Consider the following 20,424-nt stretch of genomic DNA (forward strand, 5'->3'; position numbering starts at 1 on the left):
TTAGGCTGTAACCATTTTTACAGTATATACATCCACTTGCACTAGCCTAAACTTCAATTCAGTGTTGAAATTAATGCTATAAAATGTGATTAGGGTTACTACTTCAGTGGTCTTAAAATAGATTAGGTAGTGCTAGATGGAGTTTCTCTATTAGAGGCAAGAAAGATGAATTTTTGAGTTCTTGAGAAAACAACAGAACATGGTAGTGAATCTTCTCTCTGCTTTTTAGTTTTTCAATAGTCAGCAATTGTTGAAAATATAGTTCTGAAACAATTTGATCCATTCAGCTTCACTACTATTACACATCCAAATTATCACAAACCTACTGTACCCTTTTCTTGCTTTGTCCTTGTAGGCCTCTATCAGTAAGGTAATCTCTTGTAAAAGATTTTGCCATTATGCTGGAAGACTAGAAAGCTACCTATGTCTTATAGAGCAGGTAAACATTTCATACATTTTCCCCCTATTGTAGTGTGAAATATAAAATTACAGAATGACTATGGCAGACAAATATGGTGGAACGAAAACCAGGCATTTCATTCTCTGAAATGTTTTGCTTTGAATATTAGCATTTGCCACTGTCAAATTGCAACCAATAATATAAGAGCTGGGGGGCGGGGTGTCTCTATGGCAAACATAGGGTTTTCTTCAAGCGTGATAAACGTCATCATCTGATCCAATCAGGTAGTTAAAACCAAATTGGTATTATATGCTTCCAGGATTTTTCCCTCAAACTATAACACCATAAAGATGCCTTGTAGCACAGTGATTAGAGTGCAGTGTTTCAGGCAATCTCTGCCCTCAGCCTTTGATCCTCACAGGGCTCAAGGTTGACTCAGCCTTGCATTCTTCATAGATAGGTAAAACGAGGACCCAAATTGTTTGGACTAATGTGCTGACATTGTAAACAGCTCAGAGAGTAGTGTAAAGGACTATGGAGCAGTCTAAGTGCTATTGCTAAAGGACATATAAATTAAAATGTGCATTTAAGTTTTAACTACCAAGCATGAAAAAACAGGAGTACATGTTAAGTTTCAATTAAGAAGGTCTATTGTTCAAGTCTATACAAAGAATCTAGTCAACTAACTGACAGCACTAAATTGGCACTAGATAAGAATCAGTGAGATTGGGGGGAAGTGGACTTCGATCGCTTGTGGGAACATAATATCTCCAGACTGATTCCACTCTTGACTCCACTCTCAGGCTCTGCTTCCCATCGCATACGTTAATATGTGGAACATACATATTAAAATAAAAGTATAAGAAAATAAGGAAGCCAAATAAATTTGATATTTTATTCATAAGAAGTACTATTTTCTTTGATTTAATTTAACAAAAATATTATTGTTCCACTAGCTATTTGCAGTAAACATTGCTTAGCCTTTTTTGCTACTCTTTGTTTTTTGCCTTATTTGAATTGGACAAGTATCAATCATTTTAGTAACCAGTAATCTAAATGTCAGCCTTGGAAGCCATATTTTACTTAGAAGCTACACGGCTGCCACAATTAGTGCCTAGGAATTTGGGAGGGGGGATTTCATAGAGAGCTGGAAGATTAGACTCAACAACATTCTTCTCATAAGTCAAGGACAAGTCACCCTGCACCTGGAGAGAAGTGTCTAAGAAATGACTCCAGTTGGAATGATGGTTGATTGGACCATGTGATGGACTGGAGGGTGCAGGGGATTTTTGAATTTCAATGGGGAAGGGAAAACCCGGAACTCTCAGATTTGGGTTTTCCCAGATGTACCAATGTGACTTCTTTAATAAATTTCTTTCTTGATAAACTTCGTTTCTGAGTGCTGCATGAAATGGGGAGTTTCACTGGAACACTGACACTAAGATTTTATAAATTCTGGATTCAACCTAGAGTCCTATCATAGAACCAAACTAAATATCACACTTAATAGAATTTGCATTTTTTAAAGAGTAGGACAATTTCTTTATCTCCATAGTCGTTCTGTTACCCAAGTTGTTTAGTCTACTTAATGTTCCTACCCTAGATATATTACGCCAATACCAGTAAGTAGCGAAAGTAGTACATTTACTTGGACTGGGTAGCTGCTTTATTTCACCAATTATCAGGTGGAAGTGTCTTTTTTGCAGGCATAGACATAGATCAGATTAAAAGGGAGATTTTGTTGAAGGATCTGCACAGATCTAATATTTGTCATCCATAATATTCACATGAATTTTAATGCCTAAAGTAAGCAGCACATGGGAAAAGCAATTATTCATTCCATATTGTAAATAGCATTGATTGTCAATTTCTTACATATTTTTAAAGAAACCATTCTTTAGAGTGATTAATACATTAATAATATATTTCTCCCTTTGCTATTCACAGGCGAGAGAAATCTAAAAATATAAACCTACTGTTTTGTTGAATGTATTTTTGAATGTTATGTTGTTATAAATCTTGCTTGTTTCCTATGAAATGATTTTTTCCTCAACGTTTGTTAAAGATTTTTTAAAAATAAACCCTGTGAAAAAATTGTGATGTCACCCAACTAACTGTTGAGGAACTTTCTGATAATAGGGCTGGGTTTTCAAAAGAGAGAATATTCTATTCTCTCAAAAAAGAGAAGAGAAAAATATCTCCCTATTCTATTGCAGAATAGGAAAATGACATGGTAGCCTTTATTAAAACATACTCTTTAAAGGTATATGAGTGTAATTCATTCTTGCTAACAGCAGCAGTTGAGTTTGTACCACTCGAAGCCAATCACGGCCAACATTTTGTACATTATTCTCCAAATATTTATTGTTCCACAGATGGCACTGGACACATTTTTCTCTTTTTTTTTTTAATTGCCTGATGTCTTATGATTGTAGCCGTACTGGAGTTCTGCACATTTCATTGAAGAGACACAGTAAGCTTCATTGTGGAGCTGGCTAGTTTAATCTATTGGGTAAGGAACCAAGGAACTAAAAGATGGCTGTGAATGCAAATGTATATATTCCAGTTTCTAATTGACTTAGAAACTGTAACATCAGAGATAGATTAATGGCTATAGTCACCACTAACATCTATATTTACTGCACACATGTATTTAAGAAATTTCTGAACCATACAATGTAACTAGGGCAAATAAAAGCAGTTGAAAGTATTTTTTTTTCCTTCAAAAGTTTCTAAGCTGATTAAGCTACACAACCTCCTTGTACTACCTGATAATTGAAGCAACATAAATCAAGGTAAATTATTTTAACAGTAAGAAGTTCATGATCCCAGAAATCGCAGAACTAGACCATTTTTTAATCAGGCACTCTAAATGAGGAGATGGAGCAGGTTCAGTATCAGATAACTAGAGGTGCTGAGATTTATTTCCTTTCCATTTCGCCAGTAATTTTAGAAGGAAAACCACTGATAACATGTTTATCCCTTGAAAAATTTGAATGAAATCTGAGCGCAAAATAATTTCCTTCTGGATCAGTTTTTGTTTAAAGAACCTCAGTGTGTGTATCTCTCAATATTTAAAAGGATAACTGTTATGAAAATGACACAGCATAACCTTGTTTAAGAAAAGCATTTTAGAGAGCAGCAGAAGCTTTTAAGATAAAATATATTTTAAACTTGTGTGGGGTACATAGAGAAATGTTTTTTTTCCCTTCTGATCTGTTTTCGAGTAGGAAAGAAAGGTCATATGAAAATGGCATACATCATAGGCATAACCCAAGTTAAAAAGAAAAACTGCAATAACAGAAGCAGATTCTAGGAAATTTTAAACAAGACTCAAATCCAGAGGGAGATGAGCATGCTGGTGGGTAATAGATACAAAAGAACAAATGGTGACAAAGGAAGGGCTATATTTTCAGACCATGAAATGTTATTTTCTTTAAAGTTTAATTTTTCTGCTTCTGGACAAAAGAAGTGGGGAGACAAAATACTAGCACTGTTTTGTAGTATTTTGACATCCTTCCCTGAAAGACTGCAATTAGAGGCACCTGGAACTATCATTCACTGTGTGTACAAACTTGAAGTATTAGTCACAAAACGACACATTCCTTTCCCCCATTTTAAAGTTTTCAAAATGCAGAGCTAGAATGTAATAATGATACAATAATGAAGAACTACTTGGTAGGGAGCACCATGCCTATCTGAACCATGGTTGCACGGTAGTTAGATTGGAGTATTACAGACTAACTCACTGCTCACTCCAGAAATTTGATTCTGAGTGGCTCAAGGTTGATTCAACCTTCCATCTTTCCGAGGTTGGTAAAATGAGGACCCAGATTGTCAGTGGCAATATCTGTAAACTGCTTAGAAAGGACTGTAAAACACTATGAAGTGTCTATACATCTAAGTCCTATTGCTATTGCTATCTATGACTGCTTCTATCTGACCAGATATCTTTCTAGGTTGCCTCATTTTGTACTATTATTTGTTGTATTCATCCTGTGTTTGAGTTTTAGCATAAATTTTCCTCATTGCCACTGTTATTCATACTATAGTTACTACAACAATGTATTTTATGTAATGTTATTGCATGTTTTAACACTTTTTAAAAATACTTACAACCTATGTTTTTTATTATTGTGCTTTCTGGTACAAAAGCCATAGCAAAGGGTTTATTTGATTTGACATAATAATAGAGAACAAATATTTGCACAAGTGGCTCCGCAAACAGCTTCCAGGCAAAGACGTTTACTAGCTTCTTCAAGGTCATGAAAATGAGGACCATCCTTTATTCAGGGGCCCTTTCTTAATACATTAATGATTGTTTGGAACACTTAACATCACACTATCAGTCTGATTTAGTTGGACAGAACCTTACCAGGATTAAGGTAAACAGGATAGGGCATAAACAAAATAGACATCACTATATTGAATGTTGTGCTGTTAGATTTCTGCTGGCTTAGAAACTGATGTGTAGTATTTTAATTCAGCTATGAAGAAGAGCTTTGGATTATGGTTTTGTTTTAATTAAGAATTAATTTATTCTGATGGATTGTTTTTCCTCTCTTTATGTGCTACGCCCACCAAGCCATGCCCACAGAATGGTAGTAAAAAAAAATTGAATCCCACCACTGCTAAGGAGCCTAAACAAGCCGAGCAGTATAGTTTGTTGCATATTTTAAATATCTTGTGCATGATCAATCATTGTAGCAAAAACAGTCACATCAACTGATTTGCTTTAAGAGTGAAATGATCCTTCTTATATATCTGCATTCCAAACATTTTTTTAAATGAAGCAAAATTTTGTTTTTTTTAAAAAATGCAACCTTTTTTCTTGAAGAATAAATACCATAAACATAGGGGAAAATTGCAGTCTAAATATATGAAGAAATTGGGGAATAGTCACTTATATAAAGGTCAACAAATTTGAAGACAGTGATAGTGCCAATTTATTACTATTTAAAGTATTATATTTAAAGTTCCTTTTATTTCTTTTATGTTTTAATATTTTTATGTTTTACATTGATCTTGTTTTATAGAAGATAAATCCTTCTGCATTTAATGTATATATACGCTATTTCCAAAAAGAAAAAAAATGTCAGGCAGGTTATCTAACAAGGTTGTAGAATGATTTATTCTTAGGCTTATAGCGGGGGACTTCAAACTTGACAGCTTTAAGACATGTGGACTTCAATTCCCAGAATTCCTCCTCCAGTCATATTAGCTCAGGAATTCTAGGAGTTGAAGTCCACAAGTCTTAAACTTGCCAAGTTTGAAGACCTTTGGCTTATAGCTAGGTAAATTCCAAAAGATAAAAAGTGTTTTTGTTGCATTCACAAACATTATTTTTGCAAGATCCTAGTACCGGTGAAGCTTTTGTGCTAGACAAACTGTTATAAATTCATTTCTGTTGTTTGTTTTTACCTTTTAGAACTCGGAAAGATTGATCAAGACATCCAAAAATATAACACACCAGGATTTTCTGGTTGCTTGTCACGTGTGCAGTTCAACCAGATTACACCACTCAAGGCAGCCTTGAGACAGACCAATATATCCTCTCACATTTACACAGAAGGAGAACTTATAGAATCCAATTGCGGAGCAAATCCACAAACCATCCAACCAATGTCTTCTGCAACAGACCCTTGGCATCCAGATTCAGGTACAATGGGAATGAAATGATAGCAGAAACATTCAGTATTTTTAAGATCCAAGACTGCTTACAAAAGTATAGAGTTTCTTTCCCTCTTTTTTATAAGTTTCCACCATTTTCTATCTCTCTTTCTCTCTCGTAAATACACACTGAATTTTTGTAACTATCACATATATACTTTCATAGCTATTGCTTTTATTTTTCAGAATCTTTTGAGTCCTAAGCAGTAAAACTTTTAACCACTGCCCCTGATAAACATTTTATTTTTTTCAGTTTTGTCAAAGGGATGAATGGAACTGGCAAAAGAACTGATAGATATATAGGATGGGCATGTGTAAAATTCTAACAAATATATAGGTTTCCATTTTCATTTCCAGTGAAACCCATTATTGAAATTGGAGTCAAACTAGATATTATATCAGCATTTTAGAATTCATATGCCTTTATTTTATTAGTGACATGAAGAATAGGAGGGTGTTTTGTATCATTACTAATGAAATATTTTAGAATTGTTTCCATGCGCAGTACTGCTTTGATTCAGAAAATATCTCTGTTTTCTTGACAGTTAGGGATAGAAACAGATATTTGAAGAATTAACATTAATCCAAACTATAAAAGGCTGATTCTATGTCCACATTGTTACTTTGCTGAAATGATCATTAATTTCCCAAAATATTATCTTCTGTGTTGTTACTCATTTCAGTACTGGTAATTTTACTCTGTTATATGATAACTTTTCATACTAACGGTAGACTAAATAAGACTCCTGAAAAATCTCTTCACCTCATTTTCCTTTAAATTTAATTATTTTACAAGTTTATCTAGAAGTTATTTGACCCTGCCATAGCATTGAAATAACAGTAGGAAGAAGATCTAGAAGTTTTTTCTTGCAGTCTTTTTATTGCAAAAACTGAGATCAAGGCTGATAACAGTCGCTTCTAAAATATTTGCATTATTTAGTGTACATCTTAGAGATAAGTTAATATCCATATATTTTCACATCAACAATTCTATAATTATTCATTGACTATTTAATCATTCAAAAAATGCTGGTATGGCCCCAAACTTTATAAATCTACAATTGGAAAAAACAATGTTTTTCCATCCTTTAGCTTCTATTTTATTGTAAAGATACAGTATAAAGATCTGCTGGATATACTACTTCAGGAAAATAAAAAGAAGAAAAAGAAAGATTGTTAATTATTAAGGAAACAAAATGATCTAATAAATTCCAAATAAATTGCAGGTAGTTTACAACTTAGAACAGTTTATTTACAGTGGCCCATATAGCCTGTAAAGCGCTTCCAGGCAACATAAAATCTTCTGCCACCTCTGCCTTAAAGTCACATGAAGTCACATTTCAGGTACCAGGCCACCAACTCACATTAATGACTGATTGCAGCATGCCATGGTTACATAAATGCTATATGCAACCTTTTTGCCAGGTTTTTTTTTTTTTTGCATTTTTTGCCATGGTGGGGATGCAATTTGTAATGACCATGCCAAAATGGCTGTAAATGTCTTGATTTATAACTGTTATAACTTACAACTGAAATCCCAGTCCCAATTGTAACTGTTAATTTATTTTTTTGACTTGCATATTTTCTCATTTAAATGATGAAATGTTCATTACTAAAGAGCAATCTGTTATAATTCCTAAAATATATTTCCTTTCATCTATTTGTATTCAACTTCTCTTTATGGTTTGTATCTTCCTTCATATATTCTTTTGTAAAATCTTTCTCTTGGATACTTGTTGAGGTATTCCCCGTTAGGAGAATGAGTGCTTTCAGGGAAGCATAGTGAGAGTGATGTTGAATAACACACACAAAGCACACAGCTACACTGTATAGTAAAATGTAGGTCTTGCTTCCAGTAAACAGTTAAGCAAAGTCCAACAAACAGTCCAAGTCATACACGGTTATAGCAGTCAGTTTTCAGTCCAGGGATAATCCAATAACAAAGTCCAGGATCAAAAACAGTTCAGTAATAGACTCACATCAAGCCAAGAATAACGATGATCAGCAACAGTCAATAGGAAAAACGCAGGAACCAAGAACATTGAACAATGAACATCTAGCAACTAGCAACTCACAACAACAGAACTAACAACCCAGGTTTCTGGCTCTATCTAATGGCCGTTTGAGGAACCACACCCAATTACAGTTTTAGCATTCCTTAAAGAGACAATATGAAATGTCTATCCTGGTTTATATATTTCCAACCCAACTGTTAGGTGACTATCAATTCCTAACATTCTCCCCTTTGGATAGGACAATATATAAAACCTTACAGTTAACATCATAGTTGGATTCCTGTTCCAGTTTATTCCACCCAATGTGCTCAAGAAATTTAGCACTAGCGCTGCAGTAAATATTAACTGTGCCTTGATCCCAAAATCTAAATGAGCTATGGTTGGCTTCGTAACCTACAAAAAATAATTTCCTAGCTCTATGTTACTCTTTCAGTCTTATTTGTGAGGGAATATGCACCCATGCTGGAGCTCCAAATGTGTGTAGATAACTTAAATTTGGTTTTCTGCCATACCAAGGAGCGAATAGCAATTCACCAGTTGTTGTGTTTAAAACATGGCTGCTACACATTAGGGCTTCACCCCGCAGTGTTTCAGGAAAACGCTGAATCAGATAACATAGTGCGAGCCATGGTTTGTAACATTTGCCCTTTTCATTCTATAAATGAGTTATCTTGTGGCCTGTAAGGTGCAGAACGTTTATGCTCAACACCAGCCAATTTCAACATAGTTTGGAATCTCTTGTTAATAAACTCAGTCCCGTTATCAGTAACTAAAGTCATTACCCTAGGTTTCATTTTTCTCTTTGCAAACCTTAGCCAATTAAAGAAATTTTGGAATGTTTCTGTTTTGTTTTTCATTAAATAGCAGAAACCATACCACGAGTAATGGTCCATTATACTCAAAACATAGCAGGCACTTCCCAAACTGGGTTTCTTAGGACCAATTATGTCAGCAAACACAACCTCTAAAGGTTCTTTGGTCTTAAACCCATTCAGTCTGTTTGCTGGAGTAACCTTGCTTTTCTCCTGGTTACAGGCATTACAGTTTAAATACTTGCTACAGGGTTTTAATTTTACTCCCTCTGACAATTTGACGGTTTGTTTCAACATTTTGAAATTAATGTGCCCCAGATGTCTATGCAGTAAATGTATACATTTGTCATGTGGCCTAACATTATTATAAACTGAGTTAGCCATCTTCAACTGGTCATCATGTATAACATATAAATCATACTCTAAAGTAACAGTAACACTTATACCCTCCTTCTCTATTATACAGTTATCTCCCCTAAAGTTTACTACATAGCCAATATTAACTAAAACCCTTACTGATAACAAATTGAATTTCAGTTTAGGTACATATAACATAGTTAAATGCTCATTTACACATGAACAATATGCAGTACCTTCACCAGATGCTTTCATCTTCCATCCATTTGCCAAAGATACATGTTGCTTACTTGTGGACATCATTACAAACCTCTCTCTATTTTTAGTAATGGACTGCGATGCTCCACTATCAACTATCCACAAATCATGGTTTACAGTTGAATTGCTAGACATAGCTAAATTAACATTCTTCTTAGCCTTCTGGTGATTACCAGTATTCTGTCATTTTCCCTTCTTACAGAATCTAGCTATATGTCCCTTAGCCCCACAAGAAAAACATTTCCTAACAATATAAGCAGTTGAACACAAATCCTCTTCTTGTAGTTGTTTCTTCCTCAGTTGGTCCCTGTCCAACCGTCTTCTTGCCTCTTCTAACAACCTTCTGGTTATTTCAGTCAATGTCAGTTTATCTCTGGACAGGACTTCCAGTGAAGATACGTAATCATCATAACTTTCGTCCAATGAGGAAAGAATGATGTAAACTTGAAGCAGCTCTGAAAATATCAGTTCCTTTTCATGTAGCTCTTGAAAAGTTCTTTTCAAGAAGTTTGAATGAGCTAACATATCTCCACCTTTCAGAAGACGTGTTCTAAACAGTTTACATGTAAGATGTATGTGTGCACCTACACTATCATGAACATAAATTCTCTTCAAATTCTCCCAACACCTAATAGCAGACTCTTCTCCACGAATATGGACTAGCTGCTAGATACTCAGTGTTAGTTCAATTATACAAAGAGCTCGTTCGTTGTTTCGTTAAATGTCAGCAAGCTTCGTCCTCATTATCTGGATCCCAAGCATTTACATCTGGTGGATCTTGAACTGCAGCCCATAACCCTTCTCTACGCAGAAGTAGATTGTACTTCATAGACCAGGAAACATGAGTTGTTCCATCCAACTGGGCTATCAGTGATAGACTTGTTGACGGGTCTTGTGCCATCTTCACCAGGATAGAAATCTGCAATTAAACAGTAAACAGATGTCTGTATATGTACTGTGTATTCACACTAACTCTCAGTTATTTGAGCCTGGTATGGCCTGGGCCATAACCAGTGTTGAGGTATTCCCTGTTAGGAGAATGAGTGCTCTCAGGGAAGCGTAGTGAGAGTGATGTTGAATAACACACACAAAGCACACAGCTACACTGTATAGTAAAATGTAGGTCTTGCTTCCAGTAAACAGTTAAGCAAAGTCCAACAAACAGTCCAAGTCATACACGGTTATAGCAGTCAGTTTTCAGTCTAGGGATAATCCAATAATAAAGTCCAGGATCAAAAACAGTTCAGGAATAGACTCACATCAAGCCAAGAATAACGATGATCAGCAACAGTCAATAGGAAAAACGCAGGAACCAAGAACATCGAACAATGAACATCTAGCAACTAGCAACTCACAACAACAGAACTAACAACCCAAGTTTCTGGCTCCATCTTATGGCCGTTTGAGGAACCACACCCAATTACACTTTTAGCATCCCCTTAAAGAGACAGTATTAAATGTCTATCCTGGTTTATATATTTCCAATCCAACTAACTATCTAATTGTGACTATCAATTCCTAACAATACTATCAAATTCTTTTTCCCTTTGGCACAATAGTCATTTTTTCAAATGCATCTTTTGGATTGCATTGTTTTCCCCCTGATTGGAGTGGTCTTTTTTTTTTCTGTTACTGTTATTGGTGTTCTTCAAGATTCACTTTTTATTTACTCTTGAATTTTCCATGTTAATCATAAAACTATTTATTTAGAAAATGGGAAAATTATGTCATTCCCATCTTAAGATCGTCGATCAGATCTAATTATTTTTGACCAATGAGATAAAAAAAACAACAATTAGCTGATGCCTCAGATCTATGTAATAGTTTGAGGGAGTTCCTACATTTACTCTGCTTCTTACTCAGGTCCAGTCTGCTATATATATTTCCATCAATTTTCTCCCACAAATTTATCTTACATTGTGTGTTCACAGCAATGGTTTCCAATCTAGTAATGAATCAATTTCGGAGTCTTGTGGACTCCTAGAGTGGAAGACTGGAAATCTCAAGTGCCTTTTTTAGAAGTCATTTAGTGTAAATATATGGGGCATTTTTGGTGCCCTTGCCCCAAATGTTTAGGTGACTTAATCAACCAAGAAATAAAAAATCTAGTACAAATTCTGAGCTAGATGAAATAGGCTGCTAAAGCAGTAGTTCTTATATCTGTTTCCTTGATATTAATGTTGAAGTTTTCATTCTTTATTCAGAGGCTGCTGGAGAGATGGAAGACTTTGTTCTTTTCTATTCTCTGGACTTTTACTGAATTCTCCCCAAAATTTTATCTCTCCAGTAAAGAGAAATAGTGGTGTCTGAGTCTGTAGAAAGCCAAAAGTAATGTCTCATCCATAGAAATGCAGATGGTGCAGGGGTGTGGATTATGTGATCAAGTCTACAATCTGGCAAGCAAGCTACATGCATAAAAGCATTTTCTTTATGTTCCCTAATAATTTTACACAAATTATCCTCTGAATACAGTACAATTTTGTGTTTAGATATGGTGAATACATAGCTTTAAAACTTCTTTGAACCACACAGTGATTTTTATATTCCTTGCTAATTACCAAGGGAAGTAGCTTTTCTTTCTTGTAACAGGTAAAACATAAACTTGCTCATAAAAATTTCATGAAGGGAATAACTTAGGAAAACAGAAACAATAAAGCAGTCATTTTCTTTGAGGTTACTTAAGGGAGCCAGGGAAGTTATAACTGTCAAGACAGTTAATAAGAAAAGGAATTACAAGCAAACGGTGCAATACAAGTAATCCAGTACTTTCACCCACAATCAAAACTGGAATTTCTATCTCTAAGTGATGAAGTCAATAAGTGATACATCATGTGACTGCATTGCTTACTGACCACAATCCCAGTAGTCCCTTTTACCATTGTTAAACCCAAGAATTAACAATGAATAGAAATTGGATATTGAACATTGCAATATCTAGAATCATCAATATAGAAGAGAAAGAATGGAGAAAATCACAAAATGCAAAAAACTGTGGCAACAGAGCAAAGGTGAGATTGGTATCCAACAAAGGTTGGAAATAGCCCTGAGGGTCAGTATGGAGACAAGAGACAGCCAAAGCCTACGTTCTTATCCTGTCAGTGAGCACAGTGACAATCCATGGATTGGAGCAGAAGGGCAGAACTGTACCAGTATCTGCTTCAATGCCAAGGAGCACAACAGGGACAAGGGGCTGGCAGGAGACAGAAAGCTGGCTCGGAATCCAACCCAGTGTCAATGTCAAGAGGCTGCAGATCTGGAGATTGGGTGGCATATAAATTAAATAAATAAGTAAATAGAAATAGAACAACTGCAAAAAAAAGCAAAGATATTAAGTGTCTTACAAAAGATTTGGAGCATCACTTGAAGATAATTGGTATTGACAAAATCACATCAATCAATCGCAAAAGGCAGCTTTACTTAGAACAATTTACATTCTATGATAATACTTTTAATATTATAAACAAAAATGCGTTCCAATCCCAGGTCCTTGGAAGGGGTTTGATAGATGGACAAAAATGTCACATCCCGCTAAACATCTGGCTGATTATATGACTGATGATGATGATGATAATGATAGGAGGAAGGAGGGAGGGGGAGAAGGAGAAGCATAAGAGGAATAGGAGGAAGGAGCTAAGAAAGTGAAGGATTCATTTTTGCTGCCCAAGAATGAGCCCTACTAACCAGTTCCATGAAAGCAAAAATTCAATATGTCAGTAACAACAGCAAATGCTACTTATGCAGTGAGAAAGATGAAACAATGGATCACTTTATCAGTGGCTGCAACAAAATTTCACAAATTCATTATCTACATCTATTACCTAAAAGAGCTGTGTTGGTACAGTGGTTAGAATGCAGGCAACTTCTGCTGATCACCGACTGCCAGCAGTTTGGCAGTTCGGGTCTCACCAGCTCAAGGTTGACTCAGCCTTCCATACTTCTGAGGTGGGTAAAATGAGGACCCAAATTGTTCGGGGCAATATGCTGAGTCTGTAAACCACTTAGAGGGGGCTGTAAAGCACTGGAAAGTGATATACAATTCTAAGTGCTATTGCTATTGCTAAAATATTTTGCCAAAATCATACAATGGAAGCTTTGCAGAAGTTTGGGTTCAAATGCATCAAAAATTACTACAAAAATTGTCAATGTTCTTGAAAATGAACAAGTCAAGATCTTGTGGGACTTTTGGATACAAACAGAGAGATATTTGGCCCACAGCACTATTGTGAAAAAGAAAAAAGTCTGGTTCATTGATATTGCAATACCAGGTGATGCAGAATTGAAGAGAAACAACTAGAAAAAAATAACAAAATACTGCAATCTGCAAATTGAAATTGAGTGATTGTGGAGGAAGAAATCAATGGTTGTACCAATATAATAGGAACCTTTGGAGTAATACCAAATTAGATAAACTAGAAAACTGGAAATTTTGAATTTATCAGACCTGAATAGTCTGACTTCGCAAAAAACAACCCTACTCAGAACTGCCTACGTACACAGACGTTACCCTAACAGCTCTTAGGTTCTTGATTGGAACTTTAATTATTTTTAACCAGTCTCAGACTGTGAATCAAATTGAAAATTATAATAATAACTACAACAACAATAATAATACCATCAAACATCCAAGTTTGACTATCCCAGGTCCTTGGTAAAGACTAAAAACATTTTAGTAATAACATTAGGACAATTTTAGACATCATAGAATATTATGAAGATAGTAGTGGAGAACAGATAGTATTATTATTCCTGGATGCTAAAAAGGCCTTTGACAATATAAAATGGAGTTTTGTTCCGCAACAAATTAATTATATGGATTTTGGGCAAAAATTCCTAAATGTAGTATCAGCAATATATAATAAACAACAAGCTAGGATATTGATAAATGACCATACAACAAATAAATTTGAGATACAAAAAGGAAAGAGGCAGGGATGTCCATTATTATTTATTTTGATCTTAGAGGCACTAACAAGAATAATTAAGAAAGAATCAGAAATAAAAGGACTAAAAATAAAGAAAGAAGAATATAAATTACAAGCCTTCGCTGACAATTTTCTTTTTATTTTAGAAGATCCGCAAAATTCAGGACCCAAATTGATAGAGCAATTGGAGGAATTTGGTGAAGTAGCGGGGCTAAAAGTTAATAAGGAAAAATCCAAAATACTTACCAAAAATATGACAAATGTACAAAAAGAAAATTTAACAATGATAATGGACGTCCAGACGACAAACCAAATTACATATTTGAGAATCGTAATTTTGGCAAAATGTATAACTCTCAAAGAGGACAATTATACCCCACTAATTAAAAACATAACTGAAGATCTTAGGAAATGGAGCAATCTAAGACTTTCCCTTATGGGGAGAATTGCATCTATAAAAATGAACATATTACCAAAATTATTACTGAGATCGCAGAAAACAACGCGAGCCGCTGCTGCCACCTCCTCCTCCCCCTCCTCCACCCGAGCGGACTGAAAGCAGCTAGGGCTGGGGAAACAAGCCACCTCGGCTCGCGTTGTTTTCTGAGCCTAGAGCCAGGGTGCTTTCATTGCACGGCGGAACTTCTTGTTTCAGGAAACACCGGGCGTCGTTGCTGCCCCCTGAGGGGAGCACGATTCTGGGCTGCACGATTGGGGGACTTAGTGGCTTTGGGTGGGTGGGTGGGAGCGAGGATGGATGGAGTCCGCGAAGCAGGGCTTGCCTGCCCTTGCTGGCTGCCTCTGCTTCCTTAGGGGCGGGGAAGGGGGCTCATCTGGACCAACGGTAAGTCTCCCCCTCAGTTTCCCCTGAAGGATCTTCCGTCGCTTTTGCCTTCTCCCTATGTCTTCCCTCTGTTAAAATCCCCCCACACACACACACACACTTATTTTCAGGCAGATAGATTTCGTGTCTGAGCATTCTCACATGACAGTTGGACTTCTCCCTCCCTAAAAACAGTTAAATAAAGAAAAAACAATACATCCTCATGCAAGAACTTTTCTGCTTCCAATTACCCCCATGCTTACAAGTTGCAAAGGAAACACAGAAGCAGGGAAGCGGCTGCCCAGCTCCGGAGCTCCACACCATTTTTTTTTTCAGAGGGAATCTGACTTGAGTATAAGCCGAGGGGATTTTTTTCAGCACAAAAATGTGCTGAAAAACTCGGCTTATACTCGAGTATATACAATAATAAAGAGAAGTGGCGATAATGGGCATCCCTGCCTGGTTCCTTTTTGAATTTGAAATTTGTCTGTTATCCCCACATTCACCAAAATTCTGGCTTCTTGTTTTTCATATACTGCCGAAATTACATCTAAATTTTTTTGTCCTAAATCCATAACTCTAATTTGCTGCAAGGTGAACTGCTATTTAACATTATCAGAAGCCTTTTTGGCACCTAGAAACATTAATACAACTTGATCACCACTATGGACCTCGTAATATTCTATAGTATCCAGAGTTATCCTAATATTATTTTTGAGTTGCCTATAGGGAAGAAATCCATTTTGATCTGAAGAGATAAATTCATTTAAAAATATTTGAGTCTGCAATAAGTGAAACGAAAATTTTATGATTGACATTAAGTAGGGATATCGGTCTATAGTTTCCAGGGTCTGTAATATCACATCCATTTTTAGGTATAATTGTTATCCTCCCTTCCTTCCAAGATTTAGGTTTTAGCTTCTTCTAATACTTTGTTGAATATTCTAAGCAATTTACTATTTAGCGTATCCTGTTGCGATTTATAAATTTCCACTGGGAGACCATCTGGGCCCAGGGCTTTGTCATTTTTCTGCTTATTTATTACCCAGTGGACTTCTTCTATTGTTATTTCCAGATTCAGCATATTTTTATCTTATTCTGAAATTCTTGTGAGTCCTGCTTTCTTTGGGTATTCTTTTATTTTAACATCTGCTGGGTATTCCTCTCTAAATAGTTTCTCATAATATTTTTGGATTATCACTCTTTTTTCTTCCTCTTGATAACAAATATCTCCTTGGTCATTTCTTAATTTAGTAATCCACCTTTTTTCTTTTTCTTTTTTCAGTTTATACGCTAACCACCACCCTGGTTAATTCTCATTCCCAAATTGATATTGTTTAGTCATTTTTAGTTGGTAAGCTAACTCTTCTTTCTCTGTTAAGTTTATTTTATGTTTTAATAGTTCCATTTGTAACTTGAATTGCTTTTCCTGTGGTGTTTCTTGTAATTTCTTCTCCAAGTCTTTGTATTCCTGTTCAAATATTTCCTTTGTTGTTTTTTCTCTTTATTTTTTTGCCATATATTTTATTGCTAATCCTCTTATCATTGCTTTGCCTGTATCCCAATTATTTTGTGGAGAGGTATCTTCCTCTTTATTTTCATCAAAGAAAAATTCTAATTCTTTTTTTAATGTCATATTAAATATTTCCTCTCTTAAGATCGATCTTTGGAGTGTCCATCCTATACTTTCTTTTTGGCCCTTCCTGCTAAAACTAATCATACTATGATCTGCCAGAAAATTTGGTTCAATACTTGTTTCAATTAATTCTGAATTTAATTTATTGGTCGTCCATGTCATATCGAGTCTCGACCATGACTGATGCCAATTAGAATAATATAACAATATTATAACAATATAATATTGTTTTTTTTCTAAGTTTCTTTCTCTCCATGGGTCACAAATATTAAAATCCTTCCTCAAATCAAAAAAACTTTTTGGTAATTTCTTTTTTTTTCTAACTTTGTATTGTTTCCCTTATAGTCTAATGATTTGTCAACAACTGCATTAAAATCCCCCATGATACAAATTTCTTCATATTGCAGCTCTTTATGTCTATAGTACAATTTTTGGAAAAAGGATTCTTGGGGCCATTTGGTGCATATATTACTACCAATAAGATCTTTCTATTTCTTAATTCAATTTCAACCATCAGAATCCTAACCTCATTATCTTTATAAATTTCTTTAGCAGGAATCCATTCTTTTATATAAAATGCTACCCCTCTTTTCTTTTGTACATCAAGGGCAGAAAATTTTTTCATAATTTTTTATTTTCTAATAAATATTTTTGTTTTTCTAAAATATGTAATTCCTGAAGTGCAATTATATCCACCTTTAATGCCTGTAAACTTTTAAACATTTTTTTCCTTTTTACTGGGGAGTTTATGCCATTAATATTCAATGATGTCAGTTCACACCTGTCCAAATGTTTATTGATTCCTTTGTCTAGTGCTCCTTGTAATTCTAATCTTCTTAGGTTCTTTATATTCCTCTGTGGATTCACTTCTTCCATTCTTTTTCTCTTTATTTGTTACTATATCTCCTTCTATATTTGTTACTTGCCTTTTCTTTCCTTCTCGTCCACCTCTCTCCTGTGTTGCTTCTGTTTCACCTTCCCTAGTAAATTGTTGATCAAAGAAGTCTTCCACTTTTTCAAGGGTATCCAGCCTAAATCTCTTTTCCTGCCATGTTACCATGATACCCTCCGGCACCAACCATCTAAAATTTACATTATTTTTTTTTAAATCAATTTTGATGTTAAGAACTGGTATGGTCTCCTTAAATCTCTTACCCTCTTTGGAATTTGCTTTAAGACAGTTGTTTATCTGCATACTCAAGTTGCGCATCTCTTGTCTTATGTAGGATTTCATCTTGCATGGATTTTTTGACTAGTCTGATGTAGACTTTTCTTGGGAGATTAAACCTTCTTGCATAATTTGTTTGAACTCTATAGAGTTCATCTATCTCTGTAAATATCTCTTCCTTATCCATCTCTAATATCTTTGCCAATATATCAGCCATCACATCCAATAAATTTTCTCCTTTCTCTTCCTTCACATTTTGAAATCTTAGATAATGAGCTGCCTTTTCTACTTCCCAAAAAATTACCGTTGTCTCTAACTCTTTGATAGCTTTTTCTAGTTTATCCGTTATGTCATCTACCCTTTTTTCTTCTTTAACCATCTTTGTCTCAATTTCTACAATTTTTTTTTATCTTCCCTAACCTCTTGTAGAAGAGCTTCAAATTTTTCATCTATCTTTTGTATCTTTTCTTTTAATTCTGATCTCACCATTCCCATCTCATTCTTCATATCCTCATATCCTTATTTAAAAGAGCATCTGACTGTTGTGGTTTCTGCCCAAGCTATATGATTGGACAAAGTTGACATGTTCCATTAAACAATACTACTTGATATCTTCTCTGCACAGAAAAATCACCCTGATATTATTCTGGTCCCACCATGGACGCCTTTTAAAAACCCTGAATATTTGACTGCTCCCAGCCCTTAGACCAGAGTCAGTAGGAGCCCTGTGTATTTTATTGTTTTAGAAAGATTGTGCTTCCTTCCAGATGCTTGAGTTTTTTAATTGTATTTTAGGAATTATTTTAATTGGGGGTCCTTGGTGCTTTCTGAGCTTGGTTGTTTTCTTGAAGACATTTCTTTGCCCAAACTAGGTAATATCATCAACACCATGACTAGAACTAATTGTTATTTAGTTGGATGAAACATCTGCAAGAAGGATCCTTCATTTCAACTTCCGAGCTACAAATACTCTCTTTAATTGGTAGTTATTTAATTGCACATAGCCTAGATCATTTTAGATCTGGGGCAAATAACATAAAATGTTCTTCCTTGTTCCATCCTATTGTGAAGATTGCTGCACCTTCAGAAGCCAAAGTTCCATGAGCCCATGTCTTATTCCCTAAAGCCTTCCTAGCCAAAAGGAGGAGAGGCTTTGCTGCTACCCTTATGGTCAACTGGAGAGCAGGAGCACACTTGAGCACAAAAAGGGAAAAGTGGAGATAATTGCTTGTCACTGTGAAACCATGCAGAAGTTATTGCTATGGCTTGGAATGAAATGCATAGCCATATGGAAGAGCGCTTAATTTTTTCTAAAGAAATATCCTATCTTGCAGAATAGGTTAATTACTCATTTCCCACCCCCCCAAAATACTTCAGTTTTGTTTGTTGGATACTTCTTCTTTAGCTGAGATTGTTTCACTGAAATAAAACTGATTAATTTATTTCAGTTAAACAATAGAAATTTGAAATTATTTTGGCATTATATAAATAAAATAATAAGAAACCTAAAAAGATAGTGATTACATTAACTTTCATGACAGCACATCAGGCGACTACAAAATGGACTTAGGACAACAGCAGTTCCTATTTATTCATATGTGGATTTATACTTCAGAATTATATTACAAATATCTGAAAAATGAATTTTTTAGTGTGAGATTCTAATTTCACTGTAGGCTTAAAACATGTTAACAAAACATATTTTAAAATAATTTAATGGAACCACATTTTTCATTGTTCATTAATCCTTCTTGGCTTAATCCTTCATGATGACTCAAAAAATATTTACATTAAACTTGCACATGCTAATTGTATGTATAAATGAAATGTAGATGTTGTTGCAGTGCACACCTCTTCTAAAATAGTCCCTATTAAACTTAATTGTAATTGTTCCCAGATGAATTGCAATCTTTCATAATCATGAAATGTTTTTCAATAAAACAGTAAATTGTCAGAATGATATGTGAGCCTGATGAGCAACTTGAAATGCCCACTTCAAGTGGGAAATGTTAGTGAAATTGGCAGCCAGAGCATAATATGATAGTATGGGAGGCAGATTCTTTTTTTATTATTATTTATTGTATATGTTTTATTTGTAGTTTTCCTTTAACAACATTTTTTGTGGACAATGTAATGACTGGATTAGTATATTTTTCACATACAGTTACATATACAGAGTTTTAATTTTCTACCTTCTAACCTTAATATGCTCATTATAATTATATTCTTTTATGTATTAATATATATTTATATTATTTTCCCAATTTGTACTTATTTCTTTATTTTCCCATTTGTTGGGTTTTTTCTATATTCTCATTATCTTTAAACAATACTATGCTCTCTTTATGATTCTCCAAAAATAT

General features: G+C 34.9%; 1 protein-coding gene across 1 annotated transcript in view; it reads left to right on the forward strand.

Moving 5' to 3' along the window:
• Positions 1-20,424, forward strand: part of CNTNAP2 (contactin associated protein 2) — an 850,526-nt gene that overhangs the window by 821,806 nt on the left and 8,296 nt on the right. Inside the window, exon 22 of the mRNA XM_087917173.1 lies at positions 5,829-6,059. Within this exon, the coding sequence (XP_087773299.1) occupies positions 5,829-6,059 (231 nt within the window). The remainder of the gene's footprint in view (positions 1-5,828; positions 6,060-20,424) is intronic.

Source organism: Pseudonaja textilis, chromosome Z (genome assembly GCF_049901715.1).
Source record: "Pseudonaja textilis isolate UNSWEBS1 chromosome Z, rPseTex1.2, whole genome shotgun sequence".
Lineage (NCBI taxonomy): Eukaryota > Metazoa > Chordata > Lepidosauria > Squamata > Elapidae > Pseudonaja > Pseudonaja textilis.